General features: G+C 36.3%; 1 protein-coding gene across 1 annotated transcript in view; it reads left to right on the top strand.

Moving 5' to 3' along the window:
* LOC150102843 (uncharacterized) overlaps window positions 1–20,363 on the top strand; it is an 836,492-nt gene extending 816,129 nt beyond the window's left edge. The window contains exon 22 of the mRNA XM_090397955.1: window positions 19,616–20,363. Coding sequence (XP_090254081.1) covers window positions 19,616–19,804 — 189 coding nt within the window. The 3' untranslated portion in view covers window positions 19,805–20,363. The remainder of the gene's footprint in view (window positions 1–19,615) is intronic.
* Window positions 20,364–20,988: the final 625 nt, after the last annotated feature.

Raw genomic sequence — 20,988 nt, 5'->3', positions numbered from 1 at the left:
TCTCTTGTTCAGTACACTTGTTACCTTATCATAAAATGCAAATAAATTGCTAAAACAAGACCTATCTTTGACAGATCCATGCTGACCATCATAATGAATTCTGCATCCATCAACATAATTTTTTATTCTATTCCTAACCAGTCTCTCCAACACCTTGACCACAACCGTAGTCATACAGACTGGTCTATAATTGGAAACTTCTGTCCTAGAACCATGCTTTTAGAGTGGTACTATTTTGCCATCTTTCCACTCTTTATGAACCCTACCCACTGCGAGACTTCCAATAAATAATCAGGTCAAGGGCATAGCCAACTGTGGTGCACATTTCTTAAAAATAAGTGGTGATATGTCATTTGTTCCCACAGCCTTATTACCCTCCTACTGGCTGAGGTAGATGAAATAACTAGACCACCCCAGCATTTTTCATGGATCAAAACTTCATCAGTATTCTACCTTTTATCTTTACATGTACCGTGTTACTTGGAATTTCCATTACTGTACTAGGACATTTGATCTTTTTTTTTTTTTTTTTTGCTGCACAATTTATTTATTGTGTCTCTTTCCAAAAATAAAAACCAGTTTCACATCTGCCAAAATAAATAATCAATCCTGAAATGACCACAGATCAGCCTTTGCAATGAATATATTTTAGTAATAGTAAATTTTCTTCACTTTACTGACAATATAAATTTTTTTTGCGAATGTTCAAAAATGTGTTTGCATTTAAAATATTTTGCCAAATATTTATATTTTTAAATTACATTTAGTGAAATAAATGTGACATTTTGCTTGCTTTTCTTTGCAAAATACCTTTATATGGATCGTCACATTTCAATTTTAGGAACACATTTTTTTTTTTTTTTAATGAACAACAATTGATTATAAACTGCATTACTCAGTTTCTTATTGTGTCTTTTTTAGTATCAAAAATTAATATCCAATGGTATTTTATCAGAGACTCTTCAGCTTCTTCTTTCGCTTAAAATTGCAACAGATTTTTTTTTTTTTTTTCAGGATGCATATTACTATAATATCCACAGCTTAACCACTGTTGAAAATATAACAGGAAGAATATCCTGTATGGAATGATTCAAAATTTATGCTCATTTTTAAGATTTTTTACTGCAACTCCCCCCCCCCCCCTCCTCCTCCTCTCGTCTCCTGGAACTCAGTTACTTAACTACTTTAAATTTCTACTGGTTTGAAAGCTTTCAGACAGTATTCAAAATCTCTTATTTCAGCTTACAGTTTTGACCAAAGAAATAAAGCAATAATATTGTTGTATATTCAAAGCTTCTAATTCTGTACTATTTCTTTGCAAATGAAATCAGCTATTCAGCGGTCTGCTGAAATTATCCTAAGATTTAGAAATACTATGCTCTATTTTCAATATGTAAAACTATTTATGCATACCACACAAAAGAAAGTTCAATTGTGTTATTTTTGTTTCTTTAAAAAAAAAAAAATTCTAGATATTACTACTTCTACTGCTGCTGGTTGCTATTTCCGAAATACGTCTATAAATGCTTGACAATAATCCTCTTAGCTGGAGGAAAAGCTAAAATCTTAGATTACTCTTACTGCTTTTGAGAAACATGAGAGAAATTTCCCAGAAGTCACACTAAATTGCCTCAAGCAAGAATGTCTTGTTTCGTTTTCAGTTGTTCAGACATCCTAACAGAAAAACCGACATTTCTTTTACAGGCTGATGCAGTATTTATGCCATAAATGATTTCTTTATTTATAGTGATCAGTTTAACTTTTATTATCAAAAAATTCTAAATTATTTGATACATTTATCTTGAAAAAAGATTTGAATGTTTTAAGAGAAAGGCACATATGTGTTACATAATCATTTATTTTTTGGGTTGGGGGTGTGGGGGATTATAGACCTATTCAATCTACAGGCAATTGTTACAAACGTAAATCAATTCGGGAGCATGCTCATGCTGTTTAGTGTAAAATTATTATTATCCGAGACCCCCAGGGAGTCAAGACTCATCGAGGGAGGCTATAAATTACCCAACCCAGCTATCATACCTACCCTTGAATTCATTCACACTAAATGCACTCACTGTCCATATGGGCAATTTATTCCACTCGCTCACTGTTCTCTGGGAGAAAAACCTAGCTCTTACCCCTTTCTTGACTGCAAATAAATTTAACTTCCATGGATGCCCCCGTGTTCTCTCCCCGCCTTCCATATAACGAAAAATTTCATTAGTTGAAATGCTATAACACCCATTCAAAAGTTTATAGACCTCTATCATATCGCCCCTCTTTCTCCTGTTAACCAGAGTCTGTAATCCACATACTTGCAATCTGTCCTCATAATCTAAATCCCATAATCCAGATATAATCTTTGTATCTCTTCTTTGCACCCTTTCCACAGCTTCTTTATCCCCTTGGAAACCAGGGGACCAAATCTGCACATAGTAATCCAAGTGTGGTCTTATCAAAGCCTTATAAAGAGACAAAATTACTTCCTTATCCTTACATGTCGAGGTTTGCTTCAACATAGCAATTATCCTCTGAGTTTTATTTGCAACTTTTGCTATGTGACCTTTGAACTTTAAATTCTTACCCACCGATACACCATGATCCCTTGCCTCTTCAGTTTCTTGTAGCATAACCCTGCTAATATAATATGCCGCTAGAACTCTAATCACGCCAAAGTGCATAACTTTATACTCACTAACATTAAACTGATAGCCATTTTCGTTATCCCATATTTCCAGTCTATTCAAATTATTTTGTAATTGCTGAATATCAGTAGCATCCCTGATTGCCCTCTGCCTATCTTCGCATCATCATCAAACAATTGCAAATCTGATGATAGACCCCTGCTTGATGTCATTAGTGTATAGATTGAATAATAATGGCCCAAGGACTGAACCCTGAGGTACACCACTGGTTACCTTAAATCTGGCAGATCACCCACTGTATACCACTTTTTGATATTTGTCTGTCAACCATCCCCTGATCCAAGTCAATAGATTATATTCCAATCCCATATTTTCCAGTTTACACAACAGCCTATCGTGTATCCTATCAAATGCCTTAGAAAAATCCAACATTATCATAGTGTATCCATTCCCTTTATCCAACTCTGCCATAGCATTGTTATAAAATATGAGCAAATTGCTAAAACATGACCTTCCTTTAGTAAACCCATGCTGTTCCCTGCAGAGTATAGAATGCTTATCTACCCATGTCTGTATGCGAGTTCTTACCAACTTCTCTAAAATCTTCACTACCACACCAGATACTAATAGGTCGGTATTTAGACACATCAGTTTTTGCACCACCCTTGTGCAATGGAACTATCATACATTCCTTTTATTCCTGTGGTATCATTCCTGAGCTGAGACTCAAGTTATACAAATGTGTGAAAGGCCTAGCCAATTCAGCTGAACATTCCTTTAACAAAGGGGCAGATATTCCATCTGTCCCTATTGACAAATTCTTATCCAGGTTATGTAAGAGCTCTTCAACCTCATTTTCATGAACCTCTAACTCTTCATCCAGCGTAGTAGTACCATGCTGCATACACCTGGTTGATATATCTTAGCAAAGTGAGCACTCATTAACTGAACAATCTCCTTAGCTTCTGACACTCGTGTACCATCTGCATTCAATAAAGTTATTCTTCCACATTCATTCTTTCTTTTGCTTGCAACATAACGATAAAATTCTTTTGGATTGCCTTTTGCTTGCATGGTCAATTTCTTTTCATACTCCGTTTTAGTTTTTCTCATAATGCTCGTTACTTTTCTGGCCTAATATTTATATATTTCATAACTCCTCTCGCTCTTATTCTCACGATATTCTTTCCACATCATCATCTTCTGAAGTTTGACTACTTCAATAATATCACATATCTAAACTAGGAAATGTCGCTGTATCTGCTGATGTTAGAACTCTTACATAAATATTTTTTCTGGCATGAATTCTATAATGTAATCAATTTACAGATTTTTGCACTCTTGTATTGACAAAAGAAATATGTGCAGCAATTTCTTCTTTCTACTACAAGAAAAAAAACCTGATAATAACAGAAGAATAATATGTAGTATTTTCTTTTTCGTTGGGTGAATTTACAATGTTCTTTCTTTGTGTTTTGAAATTAAAGTGCAAATGATTATTTTCTTGCAATTTTTGAAAATCTGCTATAATTATACGAATGACATTTTCCCATTTTTCTCCCACAGGAGAAAAGAAATAAGGCAATAATATTGTTCAATCTGTCAAACTTTATTGTAGCGAAAAGTTTTATTATAAACTTTGCTGTTTTGTAATAAAAAAAAATATTATTCATTTAGCAAACTGTATTCTTATTTGCAAAAAAAAACAATCTTATAAATTAGGCAATTTGAGAAACAGTGCATTAGGCGAGATTGTGATACACAGAATGTTTCAAAAATTAAAAAATAAAACCTCAGAGAAAGATTTACCCTATTATTCAGAATTGTTTGGAATATATTTAAGGTATTATATATATATATTCTAATATTCCTTTCTCCCCAGTAATAAGCTGTAATCTAATGGAGATTATTGATCTCCCCCCCCACACACACACCGGGAACCTGATCAAAAGAACATGCCCAGCAGGCAGCACACTAAAGTGCCTCGTGCTATAACTAATAGTTTACAGGCAGACATTCCTTGTTTTGTTTTTCCATCTTTCTGATTGATTAGCAGACATTCGAAACATATTATTCTGATATTGCATTTGTAGGATGACAGTGTTTTTAAATATTAATTTCCCCTATTACCCAATATCACATAATTTCCTGATTTATAATAATCAGGAAATAATATGTATATATGTATTATAATTATGGCTATTTTGCCTGCTTCAGTTTAGGAGTGCCCCTGTTTAAATGTCATTGGCTATTTACTCATGGATTCTTAGTTTACCAAAAAGTATATGTAGCATAAGGAAGAGAAATTTACACATACCTTTTTCTGGGTGTTGCGGCTTTTCTTCTTTATGCGATGTCTGAAAACTACTGAGTGTGTGGAGGAGGGGGGTAGGCAATTTATTAGAGGAGGGGGGATAGGCAATTTATTGGAGGAGGTGGGGGTAGGCAATTTATTGCCTACCCCCCTCCACACACTCAGTAGTTTTCGGACATCGCATAAAGAAGAAAAGCCGCAACACCCAGAAAAAGGTATGTGTAAATTTCTCTTCCTTATGCTACATATACTTTTTGGTAAACTTACATCTACAATGCCCTAAGAATCCGTGAGTAAATAGCCAATGACATTTAAACAGGGGCACTCCTAAACTGAAGCAGGCAAAATAGCCGTAATTATAATGGTTTATTAAGAGGAGTAACATGGGAGTTTTCCCAGAAATAATATACATATGTATATATGTATATTTTCTGATTTATAATTTGCTAATTTATAATAATCAAAACCTAGTTTATGTGTCGAAAAATTAAATGTTATGTGGAACAATTACTAATGAAAAATAACGAATTAAATAAAAACTGTACCTATGTTTCATAAAATTTTTCAGGTGTGTTGTAGTGTTGCAGCGGGAGCAGGGGTGTAAAACTATCAAAGTCTAAATAAAGTTTAATTCTATTGTGAAAATATGAAATTTCATATTTGATGCATGCACATATACATATTTTGTATCACAGAATATACACAAAAGTATTGCTTACTTTAAAATTGGAGCAAAATATATGAACTAGCAGAAAATACATACATACCAGTTTAAATAATATCCGTTTATTTCATTTTGTAAAGACCAATTATACAGGGAAACCAATAAGGTGAAAGTGCAAAGAACAGTAGATTACATCATCATCATCATCATCATTAAATTCTTGCCATGTACCCTCAAGGGGGTGTACAGGATGTGATAGTAATACATGAAAAATTTACATCATTACTAACTTCCTATCTACAATTTTCCTCCAAATCAGTCTGTTACTTATCAAGACTCCAACATTACCAGATCTTATATTTCTATCGTCTAAGGCACATTTTACCGTATCAATCCACCTATATCTTGGTCTTCCTCTGGGTTTTTTCCCTGCCAACCTGGCAGAGAACACTTGTTTTGCTAATCTTTTCTTGCCCATTCTGTTTAAGTGACCATACCACCTGAGATTAGCTCTGCTAACACATTCTGGATGCTGACAATGTCAAGTTATTTCTTAATATCCTCATTTTTAATATGATATTGCCATTGATGCCATCTGTTCGTGCCCCTAATCTTTCTCAGCACTCTCATATCTGCGGTCTCTAGTCTTTGGTCAAGTGTTTTACTTCTGACCCAGCTCTCAGATCCATAAGTTAAAACTGGTTTGAACACTGTCTTGTATACAGCTAATTTAGTGTTCAGTCTAATTTCTCTCTTATTCCATATGAATTTATTCAATTGACTTCCTACTATACTAGCTTTATTGATTCTGTTGTCTATTTCCATATTTAATTTACCATCTTCACTAAAATCCGTGCCTAAGTAGCTGAAATGTTTTACTTGTTCCACAGGTTCTCCATTCACTACGCAGTTGATATTTTCAGTGATTCTGCTTATTTTCATTGTCTTTGTCTTGTTATTGCTGACCTTTATACTATATCTATTACAACAGTCATTCAATTTAGTCAGGGAATCTTGCAGACTTGTAGCGGATTTATTTAGAAATAACATCGTCCGTATAAAGCAAAAAGCTGACATTAATATCTCCAATTTTGCTATCAGGTTTAATACCACTTTCCTTCATAATGTGATCTTGGCATCTTGTCATATGCCTTTTCCAGATCTAAAACTTAAATACAGATCTTTGTTATACAGATCTGATAGCCTTTATTTGGCTTGAATCTAGCTTGTTCTTTGCCAACCTTTTCTTCCACAATTCTTCGCAACCGTTTCTCAAGTATACTTGCATAAATCTTACCAGGAACACTCATTAGGGAAATACCTCTGTAATTTTCACATTCAGTTTTATTTCCCTTTTTATATATGGGTACTATGAGAACTCTACTCCAATCATCAGGAATTCGTCCCTCTGTCCAGGCCTTCTGAACTATGCAGTGCAGCCACTGTAAAACTTTTATATCTCCATACGTCAGCATTTCTGGTTGAATATCATCTATTCCTGCTGCCTTTCCACATTTCAAATCCTTGATGGCTTTTTCTTCTACTTCGATTATGGATATGTGTTCCTGACTGTATGCCTGTTGAGTGTTTTTTACCACTGTGTTATCACCATTTGTTTCATTTAGCAATTTTTCAAAGTAATTACTCCGTACTTCAAGGATATCTTTTTCTCCAATTTTCATGTCACCTTTATCATCTCTAATTCCTTTTACAACACTCTTTCCTTCATTTCTGAGCTTCTTCAACAACCTCCAGAATATCTTGCCACCTCCTTGATATTTATTTTCTATGTTCTTACCAAAGTCTTCCCATGACTTTTATTTAGTTAATTTTACACAGTGTTTAGCTTCCTTACATTTGTCTCTGTATTCTCTAAGAACACAAGCTGACTTATTTGTGAGGAACTTTTGATATGCTTTCTTCTTTTCCTTCACTGCCCTTTTAACTTCCTCTGTCCACCATGGAGTTCTGATTTTTCTATCCTAGCAGACAACCTCACCACATGCCTCTCTGGCTGAATCAATCAGGGTTTTCTTCAAGGCTTGCCACTGATTCTCCAACTTCATTTTTTCCTCAATAATCTTTGTGTATTATAATCTACAGTTCACATCTGAGAGCTGCTCAATTATTATTCGCTTTAAAACTTTCTTAAATGTTTTTGTTTTTAATATGAAATTCAATTTTATCCTGCTCAAGACTAAATAGTGATCACTTCCAATTTCAAATTCTCTGTACACTCTGGTGTTCTGCACCAGGTAAAAAACATCACTATCGAGAATAACATAGTGTCAGTGAGATATAATAAATTTAGTTTAATCCTTTCCAACTTCCAACATCCAGTAGTCAATGAGACTTTTCTTATTCCTTGCCTCTTCTCTCCATGTGAATTTGTGCACATTTTGATGTTGGAAATGGTGTTAGTAATAACCAGTCCATGTCCTGAGCAGAAATCCAACGGGTATTTGCCATTCTTATTAGCTTTGCTCTTTTCTCCAGATTTTCCCAAAATATTGTTGTATGTCTGTCAATTATTTCCTACTCTGCTATTTAGATCCCCCACAATGGCCAACTTTTCCTTTTTCATTGTGTCAGTTGCTTTCTCTAAAGCCTCAAAAAATTCCTCCACTTCTACTTTAGTAGAACCTTCTGTGGGACCATAGGCACAAATAAGTGTCATTGTCCAGTTCCCCATTCTGCTATTTGCCCACATCACTCTACTTGAGACTGCCTGCCATTCAAGAAGATTAGCCTAGTATTTTGTGTTGAATACTATGGCTACTCCTTCTTTTCCTTGATTGTTATTTCCTGAATATAATATTTTGTATTTATTGCTCAGAAAGATCTCACCACTTTTTGTCTTTTTTGTTTCAGCCACCCCTATTATGTGGATCTGGTACTTATCTAATTCCTCAGCTAGCTCCATTTCTTTGCCATTCAGGCTTCTTTTGTTGATAGTACCGATCTTTAACTCTGGAGATGTTGATTTGGGGTGTGTTTTAGGATTTGTTCCAGTAGCTGATTTTTTGCTGTTTGCCCTGGCAAAAACTACTGGGGCCTTGTTTAACTGGGCGATGCCCCAGCTGGCATGAAATTGTTTCATATTGTACCATAATTTTTTATTTTGGTTTCAGCCAATGAGAATACAATTTGGTCGGCTAAATCCCAAACTGCCAGCCCATCCTTGTTCGTTCTGGTTAAGTGTTCTCTATAGCGTGAAGAATTATCGCACCTTCTAAAGGACAGAACAGCCATATTGCACTTCTTATCCATATTCTTTCAACAGGTGTACTGAGTCGTATCCAGATTTATGTGGACATGTATATATACACGTCCTTGCCGGTTAGAGGGTTAACATCTCACATCATTAGCATCTAGGTAGATACCCAACAGGGTGCACCACGAGAAGGTGAGGATCAGAAGCATTGGTCGGTTCTTTGCATTCTTTCAAAGGCTATGCAGAGGTCTCCTCTCAGTTATATAGCTTTGACCCTTAAGCACCCACAGTAGATTACGATATTTTGAAAAAAAATTATTCATATGATTAAAGAATTGCATATTATTCCCTATAAAGCAAAGTCATCAAAGAATAATTCACAGATTTCCTGATGGAAATCTTTAAATTATTCTTCGCAATATGATTTTGAACAAAGATAACATAATCTATCTAGAACGTCGGCAGCTGGTTTTTTTTTTTTAATAATATTTCAAATAATTATTGTGAATTAATTTCTTCGAAAACAAAGAAAATGTTCTGTTGAGTGAGGGATGAGACATAATTAGCACAAAAACATTAAACATTGGTTCTCCAAGGTAATGCAATACTTAAATGAAGAAAAGTATGCAAGGATTTATATTTTGTCCTGGAATTTAAATCTGTACAATAAAAAGAGAAAATAAAAATAATTTCTATATTTTTAGTCTCTCTAATATAACTAAGAGTCCAGTTGCCCAGCATAAAACAAGGAACTGTGTTCCTTGTTATAGAGAACTGAGACTCAGCGAGATAATCTGGTTAAGTGTTGTCTATAGCATGAAGGATTATCGCACCTTCTAAAGGACAGAACAGCCAAATTGCACTTCTTATCCATGTTTTTTCAACAGGTGTACTGAGTCGTATCCAGATTTAGTTGGACATATGTATATATACATCCTGGCCAGTTGGAGGGTTAACATCTCACCCAACCAACACTTGATACACCTCTGATTCCTTCACTTCCCCTGGTATTCCTTTTCAATCATTTCTGACCATAGCTGACTTCTTACTTGACCACAAAGTATTCCTGGTAAGATTTTTTTTACAGGGCAGTTCACCATTGCTTTTCCTAACCCCCCCAATTTTATCCAGGCTCAGGACCGGCATATTGCTGAGACATATTCATGACTGTAATCCATGTGTGTAAGGGGCCAGTTTGCCAGTCCATATGAGACCAGCTAACCATCTTTAGTCGAAAGAGACCAGATAAAGGTTCCTCATGTCACTGACGGGAATCAAACCCAGGTCTTTCTGACCAAAAGGCTTTATCTGTACTGACTGACTATGGAGGCTCCCTTCACTTCCAATTCCCCTAATACTTTCCTCCCTTCTGCATGTTGCACTGCATCATTAATGCAAGTTTGATATATGCGGATAAAGGGCTTGTTCAATAATTCCACTATATCCTTTGCAACTGTTATTCTGCTGCCAAGACTATCCACAAGTGTCGACCTGCCATAATTATTCGTTCTCTTGCTTGCCCATATAGTGGAAAAGTTCCCTTGAATTAACCTTGGCCTGACCAGCCAAACTCCCTTCACACTGCACCTTTTATTTCTTTACCATGCTTGTTACCTTTCTAGCCTGCACTGTATACTCTTCATGGATCCACTCACCACCAACTGACTTGTACCTCCTCCATAATATTTTCCTTTTCAGCACAGCTCGCTTAATTCCACTGTTCATCCATTTCACTCCTACTCTATTTACTTGCTTAATCCTTAGTATGCAGTTATACATTGCTTTTGTCAGATACTATCTTGCAAGTTTCCATGCATTGTCAACATCTGTTCTGCTCAGCTCACCTACCCAATGTATTGATGCTAACTAACTAGAGAGCTTCCTATAATCACCTTCTTTATTGTTCCACACATATATCCATTTTTGGCAGTAACCTTATCTTGTTTCATCACTTCCCACCTAAGTACCTTATGTTCATTCTCACTAACCAGCAGCAGTGTCAACTCCTCATTAATAACTGCATCTTGTGACTTTATCATGAAATATAAAACATTAAAGTCTCTAGTTGCTTCAGTCACATGCTGCTTAAGATTTTATCTCTCAGAAATTCAACAAACTTATTATTTTTCTCATACAGTATCTCCTCCTTCCATTCTATATTCCTGTAACCTCCTTCCATTCTATATTCCTGTAACCTCCTTCCATTCTATATTCCTGTAACCTCCTTCCATTCTATATTCCTGTAATTAAAGTCTCCCATCAGGATCATCTACTTTTAACATGCCCAATTAGTTTGCCTAAATATTTCACAATCAGTATTCTCTGCATTCCTTTGACTATAACAGAATCCTATGAATTTCAACTTCACACCACACAAATTCAAAATCTATGCATGCACTATCAACTTCCACATTTTGTCTGACACAGTTCCTCTGCAATCATTAAGAGCACCCTTCCCCCCCCCCCTCTTTTCACATTTCTATCCTTCTGGAAAATTCCATATCCTTCTATTTCTATTCCTGACATCACATCCTCCTCAGACAACCAAGTTTCACTTATTCCAATTTCTTTGAGCATACTGACTTAATCAGTATGTTCAAATCAGATTGGTGAGAAGTAGGATACAGAAATATGTTGAAAACAGCAGTATTCTATGTGGTTATCAGCATGGGTTTGTTAAGGGGGAGATCATGTTTCACTAACTTACTTATGTACTATAACAAGGTGTCAAATACCTTGGACAGGGAGATGCATATACAGTGGTATACTTAGATTTGCAAAGGCTTTTGATAGACTGCCACATGACAACCTCATAATGTATGTTAATAATATTAGGATGGGTTTAACTAGTGATTTGCAGATGATCCAAAACTGGGGAGATCAATGCAGAGTCAAGTGGATGTTATGTCCTTATAAGAGGACTTGAATAGATTGCATGAGTGGCAGGTAAGTGGAACTGTCAGTTCAATGTTACATTGTGTAAAGTTTTGAGATTTGGTAAGCAATGATAGGATGCAAAGTATACACTTGGTGGGGAAACTTTAATTGAAGTAGAGGAGATGAAAGTTCTAGGAGTAGTAGTGGACAGGGACCTGAAATTCAGGACCCACATTGCACTAGTTGTGAAGACTTCACATGGGATAATGGCAATGATGCAGAGTACCCTGACATTCAGAAATAGAGAGATTATGATACCATTGTATAAGGCCTTGATCAGGCTTTGTGTGGATTATTGTGCACAGATTTGGTCACCTGGTTTTCATTGTGACGAGGATATGTTGGAAAGGTATCAGAGAAGATTCACAAAGGTGGTCAGTGGTCTTTCTAATGTGTAGTACGAGGACAGATTGGGAGAATGTAAGTTGCAGAGCCTCATGAATAGGAGGAGGGGGAGGGATATGATTGAGACATATAAACTAGTCAGGAGTTGTTATTGGTTCGACATGGAAGAGATTTTTCATAGAATGGGATAGGGGAGTAGAGCAAGAGGCCATCGCTGGAAACTCAATAAGGGGGGGGGGGGAGAGCAGAGTAGTGAGGAGTAGGCTCTTTGCATGGTGAGTGGAATGCATTGCCTGACTGTGTTGTGGGCACTGTCGGTGCCAGGTTATTTTGTGCCCTAGGCAAAGTTTACAAGTGCGCACCTTATTTCATACACTAAAATGTTTCTAATTGACATTAAACAAAATAAAATTGTCTTTCAGGTTAAATTAATAGGGCTTTTTTTTATTTTCTTTTTTAATTAATTTAGAATTCTCTGTTATAATTCATTTACAAAAAAAAAGTTATAAAATATTGAAATTTTATATTTTAAAATGTTAACGTTTTAAAATATTTATCTTAACTGAATTTTAAATAACGGTAAGTTCAAATCATTTCGGTAAGGAACAAAAAAGAACCAAGAGTTAAATAGTGTGATGTGTGACTGTGTGAGGGATAAGGGAAAAAAATCGATACCTAAATCATATATCACTATTTAATTTTGATATTTTTGTAAAGTATGAATAAAGCATAGCTTGAAGTTTTGCACCCTAGGCAGTTTCCTAAATGGTAGAGCCGGCCTTGGTTGTGGGTGTAGTAATATTGAATCAGTTTTAAAGCATGGTTGGATGAATATTGTGTGCAATAGTGTGTACCTCCCACAATGAGTCTCGTACTCCATGGAGGTCAGATATTAATAATAATAATAATAATAAATTGACCCTCCCCTTTACCTTACACAACTCAGCCATCTTATTTTTCATTATCTCTGCTCTCTTTCTCATTTCACTGTTGTCCTATCTGGTTTACATGCCTACGACTTTACCAACAACACTATTATCCTTTACCTGCTGCAACAACTTCAGCATTCTTTTTTTCCTCAACTAAGTCATTTGTGCCAACGGCTATAACCAATTTTGACACCCAGGATTCTTTTTTTGCAACGTGCCAGTTATTTGCTTCATTGTTCCACCAAGAAAGCATGTTTTGTGCACTTGATCAGTAATCTGTTCTAATGATCGAGTTCCTATGCAATGATATATGACTATCCTTTGACTCTTTCTTCGTAATGCTATTTTCCTCCTCCTCATTCTCATCAGCCAATCTCTTCTTTAATTGTTTAATATCCTCTTCCAGATGTTTCATTTTGCTTTTCATTTTCACTAACTCTTGCCTAAGCTCTTCTACTACGGTCCTGACACTTGCTCATATTTCTAATCGTTATAATCTATCAAGACATTTTTCATATACATTAATGCTTTCATTCTTCTTGTTTACTTAACGGTCCACAAATCTTTCACGCATTTCATTGCATACATGTAGCAATTTTCGCAATGTTTCTGCTTCGAAAAATTCAATGCAGAGCTAGATCTTTGTGCTGAAGCCTTCCGTGCCGCCGATGTGCATTTCTTTAAGGATGCCCATTCTCAAAAGCAGAAGCAGTACTACAAACAAGTAGCTAAACACAATATAAACAAAACATTCCAACAACAATGCTGAAGTACACTTGTATCCAAACTGAAAAAAAATGCAGCAGAAGTTGTGACAAAAGCCACACTATACACTAATTATAATCACTTTTTTTAGCACAGCTGAAATCTATGGCTACATTCACTTATGACACTAGCACTCTAACATTAGTTATTATTATTATTATTATTCAAGCCTCCATGGAGTCAAAAGATTCATCATGGGCAGTTCCTCCTAGGAAACACAAAGTCTGTCATACCACTCCTTGAACTCATCGACCGCTCTTGCTCTCAACACTCTATCAGGCAATGCATTCCATGGTTCATTCACCCTCCATGCAAAGAAACCACTCCTCACCCTCTTGCTCACAGCTTCCTTTCATAACTTTCAGGGATGGCCCCTTTGCCATCACTCCTTCCCCCTGTTCCACCAAGCGAAAGAACTCTCCAGTGTCAAGCCTGTAACTACCTCTCAACAGTTTTAAAGTCTCAATCATATCCCTTCTCATTCTTCTAGCTACCAAACTCTGCAGTCCACATTCCCTCAGCTGATCCTCATAACTAACATTGTACACTCCTGAAACCATATTTGTTATCTGCCTCTGTACCCTCTCCCCAGTTAAATTATCCCCTTCAAATAATGGAGACCAAATTTGAAACCAATAGTCTAAGTGTGGTCTGATCAGAGCCTTATACAACGCAATGATAACTCTTTTTTCTCTGCAGGTCAGCGTCCTTCTCGGTATTGCAGCACTCCTCTGGGTTACCTTCACCACTTTGCAAAGTGGTGAAGGTAACCCAGCTGAATTGTATGTTCCCTGAATTGCAGTTTTCTATCAATCATCATCCCCACATCTCTTGTCTCCCCTACTTCCTCCAGTACAGTTCCTCCAATTGAGTATGCAGCCTCCCATCGATATAACCCATACTTCAAGACTTTACATTTTGCTGCATTAAACTGATTTCCTCATTCATTTGCCCATCTGTCTAGTTTATTGAAATCCTCTTGAAGGGCTGCCACATCTGCACTATTACTAATAACCCTGACCAGTTTCACATCATCTGTAAACAACTGAATATCCCCTTGCAATCCATTGAAAATGTCATTGATATAAAGGTTAAACAATACAGGTCCCAGCACCGAGCCCAGTGGAATCCCACTTGTAACCTTCTGCCTCCTTGAAACTGCCCCACCATACACAACTCTCTGATACCTATCAGACAGCCAATTCTGAATCCGGTTGACTAACCCGACATCTAAACCCATGTGCTGCAACTTAAGTATCAGCTTATCATGTGGTACCCTATCAAATGCCTTTGCAAAATCCTAAAACATGGTAGGATATGCATCGTCAACTACTCTTGTCACTTTATTATGAAAAGATAATCATATTACTAAAGCAAGAATGCCCCTTAACTAATCCATGTTGATTCTCACAGATAACATTACCCTTATCTGCCGAATGCTGTATATGGTCCCTCATTAATTTCTCAAAGACCTTAACAACTGCTGTTGACACACAAACTGGCCTATAATTAGACACTTCCAGTCTGCTACCTCCCTACTGCACTAACTTGCCTTCCTTCCGTTCCCTGGGTACCTTTCCCAGGGAACAGAAGTCAGACTTTCATTGAAAATCCAAGTCAATGGAGCTGTGAGTTCTTTAGCACATTCTCTCAAAATTCGTGGTGAAATACCATCCAGTCCCCCAGCTTTACTGATCCAGAGTACTCAGTATTTGGAACACCCTCCTCTAAACCTCGAACCTGCCCTATACCTCTAGTATTAAAACATATTTCTCCAAGATGAAATACTCTAATAAAGTGTTCATTGAACAACTCCACTATGTACTCTGCATTCATTCCCTTTTCTTTGATATTCCTGCATGTCTATTCATCTTCCAAGTCAAAACTACATGGTCACTCTCTCCAACTTGAGGAGAGATGTCATCTCACTTATTATCAACTCTTGTGATGCTGTGACCAAATCCAAAAACTCTTCAACCTCTTGTTCTCTGTATTACATGTTGCCTAAGACATTTGTCCCTCAAGAATTCTAGAAATTCCATTCCCTTATTACTACGTGCATTTTCCTCTTCTCAACTTATACTGCTATAGTTAAAATCTCCCATAACAATCATTCTTCTCGCACTAAACATCTCCTGCTCTCTACCCTCTGTGCTCCTTGGCTTGTAGAAACCCCACTAAATATCCTGTCTTTCCCACCTCTATCTCACACCATATGTTTTCAAAACCATTAGTTTCACTGCCTTCCAAAGCCGCTACTCTTACAGCATGTAAGTAAGTCATCACTTAATCATAAGCAGTACTCCACTGCTGCGTTTTCTCTTCCTATCCTCCCGAAAAATGCTGTACCCTGCTACTTCTATTCCTGTTATTATATCATCTTCCATCAACCACGTCTCAGAGATCCCAATAATCTTTGGCCAGTCTGATGCTATCAGTGCCACCAATTCATCTCCTTTATTTCAGATTCTCCTGGCATTAGTATAAAGCATAAAAATGTCATTGCTTCTATACCTATCATTATCTCCTCCAGAACCCGCTTGGGTCAATATTACCTGATGTCGTCCCTCTTTCCACAAGCACCCATTCCCACAAGGAGCCACCGCTGCTACCATCCACCCTGTACAGTAGCAGCTCTAGTTTCCCTGTTGGAGGATCACACACTAAGTTTCAGTCAGACAGATCTATTACTCTGTGTTTGACATTCATTTGAATCGATCAATTTTTCACAAATCGACCATGATTTGTGAAAAATGAATGAGAAAGAATTTCGTGTAGTGATTAATTACATTTTGAAAGGCAAAACGGCTCAGGAAACCTAATCTAAGCTTGATAAACATTATGATGAGTCTGCACCTTCAATTAGAACTGTTTATAAGTAGTTTAGTAACTTTCGAAGTGGCCTTATCAGCACAAGTGACGCTGAACGTTCTGGATGCCCTGTTGAGGTCACTACTCCAGAAATTATTGAAAAAATTCATGATATGGTGATGGATGATAGAAGAGTGAAGGTAAGGCTGTGGGCATCTCAAATGACTGCGTACATAATATTTTACATGAACATTTACATATGAAAAAACTATCCACAAGATTGGTGCCGGGTTGCTGGATCAAAAGTGTCAACGTGTGAACTGTTGCAAGGACAGCTTGAAACTGTTTCAATGCAATCCAGAAGAATTTTTGTGTTGTTTCGTAACAGTGGACGAACTATAGATTCATCACTACCAGCCTGAGACCAAGGAACAGCCAAAACAGTGGGTTGCAAGTGGGGAATCTGCACCAAAGAAAGCGAAAACTTTTCCTTCAGCAGGAAAGGTTATGGCCATCATCTTCTGGGATGCTCATGGCATAATCTTCATAGACTTCTTGGAAAAGGGCAAAACAATTACCGGAGTGTATTATGCGTCTTTGCTGGATCACTTAAATAATGAAATAAAGGAAAAACGACCACACTTGACGAAAAAGATTTTTTTTCATCACGACAACACACCCACTCACTCTTCTGCAATTGTGATCTCAAAATTGTTCAATTTACACTACAAAGTCCTTTCGCATCCCCCCCCCCACTCTCCTGATTTGGCTCTCCCTCGGAGTACTATCTGTTTCCAAAAATGAAAAAAATGGCTGGCAGGAAAGAGATTTTCATCAAACGATGAGGTGATTGCCGAAACAACTGCCTATTTTGAAGAGTAGGACAAATCACACTATATGGATGGAATCAAAAAACTCGAGCATCATTGGACTAAGTGTATAGACCTCAAAGGAAGCTATGTTGAAAAATAAAAAATGTTTGTCCCAAAAAAAATTGTTTTCTTCATTTTTGCATGGACTTATTGAACAACCCTCGTACCTGCTGTCCTGGCATCACTCTGTCCCTGGTTCTAACACTTCTTCGCATTCTTCTCATTCCCCCCCTCTCTCTCTCTCTGTCTCTTTCCATTCTCTCCTCTTCTATCTTTCCCATAACTCTCTCTCTCATTCCCTCCCTTCCACTGTTTCTATTCTCTCCTCTTCTAGCATTTCCATACCTCTCTCTCATTCCTTCTCTTCTACTTCTCCTATTTTCTACTCTTCTATCATTCCCTCTCTTCTACTGTTTCTGTTTTCTCATCTTCTATCATTCCCATATCTCTCTCTCTCACTCCTACTCTGATTCGCCTTGCATTCAACTTTTCCATTTGCCTAATCTCATCTTTCATACTTCTCATCTCATTCCCGAGACATTCCACCATCTCTTTCAGCTCATCTAACTCTCTCTTCAAGTTAGCCACTCTTACTTACCATATTTCCTCCCAATCATGACCATCTCTGAAAACTTCACAATCGTTCAAGCCTTCCACACTCCCCACTCTTATTTCTTCATTCATATTTTGCTGTTTGTTATTCTTACCTATCACACTACTCGTCTCTCGAAGATCTCCTACTCCTGATGCAATGAGGTTGGATATCGTAGCATTTAACTCGCTGAATTCCTCCCATTGCCTACATTTTAAGCATATACGCACTCCCCCCTTCTCTCACCCACCACATATCCATTTGCTGAGACGCGTACATGCCACAAAATCCTTTATTATGTTATACAAAATAGAGTCCTTGAATGGGGGAGGACTTAGTGACACATCATTTGTAATTGGATCAGCATCAGCCACCATCATTTATATTGTGCCGAGGAATTACTACAACTAAAATACTGAATAGTACTACAACTAAACCTAAATGCTGAAACTAAATGCCAAATACTATGTTATATGCTGTACTGTAAGTCGATTTAGTTACTTGATACTATAAGTATAAACTGTATTTAACTATACTAAATAGTGAATAGCAAAAACTTATCTTTTCTTCCACCGCAGATGTCCAACTCTGACCTCGCATTCTCAGTAACCCAAAAAAACACAATTTAAACAACTAAATTCCGAAAGCAGCACCACTTGTAATACTGAAAGAAATGTAGCACAATTCACGACAAAAGTCATGCTATACACCTTTAAAAATACTTTTTTTTTTTAATCAAATTCAATCCATCAGCCTTATATATGTAATTTCATCCATCAAACTTACTTCATACATCTATAAATTGCACATAATTTCTCCTGCATCAACTACTTATTGACTCATCTGTAATCATGGCCCCCTCTACTCAACTCACCTCTATCAAACTATGGCACCTCTACTCTGCCACTCTTCTCTTTTGCTACTTTCACTAATTCTTTCATATCATTTCTTGCAAATCATTTGCACCTTTCAAAACAGTCCACTCTTTCACTTTACCTTTCTGCATCTCTATATGTTAAAATTGAAATGGTAATAATAGCAGTACAAATGTCAATTGATGGCCCTCTGGTGACCAACCTAGAAAAGCAATTTTATTTATTTTTAATTTTTTATTTTGTAGGTTGGTTATTCTATAAAATAAATATATTCATGTAAAGATTGGGTGTTACTGCTAAATAGAGGATAAAATTCCCTACCCTATTCATGTAGGCAAAAATAGATTGAATGTGTTCTGAGATCAGTTAACCTGATTTGTTTAAGAATAAACCTTTACACCTCTATCTATGAAGTTAATTTTTCCTTGGTTGAGATTAGAATATTCCACCCATTACCTGGAATAATAATCACACTCTTTTTCTACACTACTGTTTTGTACAAGGGATGGTTATTATTTCCAGCTGTTCCACTGTCATGTTGTCAGTGATATTGCTAAACAAATATTTAGATTTCATTTAAATTATCATTGCTCATGTATATGTTATTTGACATTGTATTATTACTTTGCTCAATGACTTTTGTATTTTTAAGGGTGAACATGCTTCCGATTCTAGCTCTCTGGAGGATCTTCCACTTACTCAAGATTCTGCACAGTTAGAGGCTTGTGTGGCTCAATTGCGCGATATTGTTGGAGAGTCAGTGCCTAGAGAAGAATTAGTGCGAATCTCACTTGCAGCTGATTATGATGTTAACCGAGCCTTGAACTTTTTCTTCTCTTGACTTCAGGGTGTAAATTAAGACTATATATTTCCATTATTTAAAATGTGTATTTTTTATCTAAATGAGGACAATGTTGTTGATTAAGACTAGCCCGAGTTCCTTGGATCTTCTGTAGTTACGCAGCTGATGAACATTACTAGGTCACTAATGTTGCATGAACTGCCACAAGAATCAGGTTTTTTTAAAAAAATAATAATAATAATAACCCTAGTCATTCAGTTATCAATTTTTTTAAGATGTCCATAATTCTAAATGTGAAGGTGCCACTACCAAACATATGCAGTGCAGCATAAAAAAAGTTCATTGTTATTGAATATGAGATGTTTTAATCATGTCCCAAAATATTTAAAGAGTGTTATTCCATTGTAAATGTACTCTTGACTATTTTTTTTATCAGTTTGTAAATATATTAAGTTAATATGTATACAGATGATGAAATTGATTACTAGAGTGTGCTGTTTTAAATATCTCTCAAGCACTTTGCCTCTGTGCTACTAAATGTGTGTTAATGTGGAAATTTAATACAGAAACAAAATAGAAATGAATCTTTTGTAAATACATTCAGAAGTGGATTTGCTTAGTTTAATCCTTTTTGACTCCTTGCATAAAAGATGCTATTGGATGGTCATTTTTGTGCATGCTCACACAGACAGACAGATGCAAACCTGTCTGTCTGTAGTTTGGCTAAGTAGTTAGCATATCCACTCTCCAACTAACAGGCTGTGGGTTTGAATCTCATCATGGACATGGATATTAGTGATTGTCTGTAGGTGAATGATGAAAATCCAACTAACAGGCTGTGGGTTTGAATCTCATCATGGACATGGATATTAGTGATTGTCTGTAGGTGAATGATGAATTTCATCACTTATTGTTTATTATTAGACGCATGAAATAGCTTTAAAAGGTTTTCTATCTATGGTCTTTAGAGCAGGGTTTTCGAACTATAAAAAATACATAAAAACACAAAAAAAAAATCAAATTAATAAATATATTAAAAAAAATTCCATATCATATCAAGGTACTAATGATGTTCTATAGGTTTACGATCTTTCATAGGTAGGAATTGCATTAAAAAAATGCATGTTTAATAGTCATTTTATTAGGAATAATAAAAATAATAATAAAATAAGTAAAAAAAAAATCCTTAGCCCAACCATATGTGGACTAAGGATTTTTTAATA

Source organism: Typopeltis vanoorti, chromosome 9, assembly GCF_054136105.1.
Source record: "Typopeltis vanoorti isolate ZY-2024b chromosome 9, IOZ_Tvanoo_1.0, whole genome shotgun sequence".
Classification (NCBI taxonomy): Eukaryota; Metazoa; Arthropoda; class Arachnida; order Uropygi; family Thelyphonidae; genus Typopeltis; species Typopeltis vanoorti.
The sequence above is the reverse complement of the archived record's forward strand: the minus strand, read 5'-3'. Positions and strand labels throughout refer to the sequence as shown.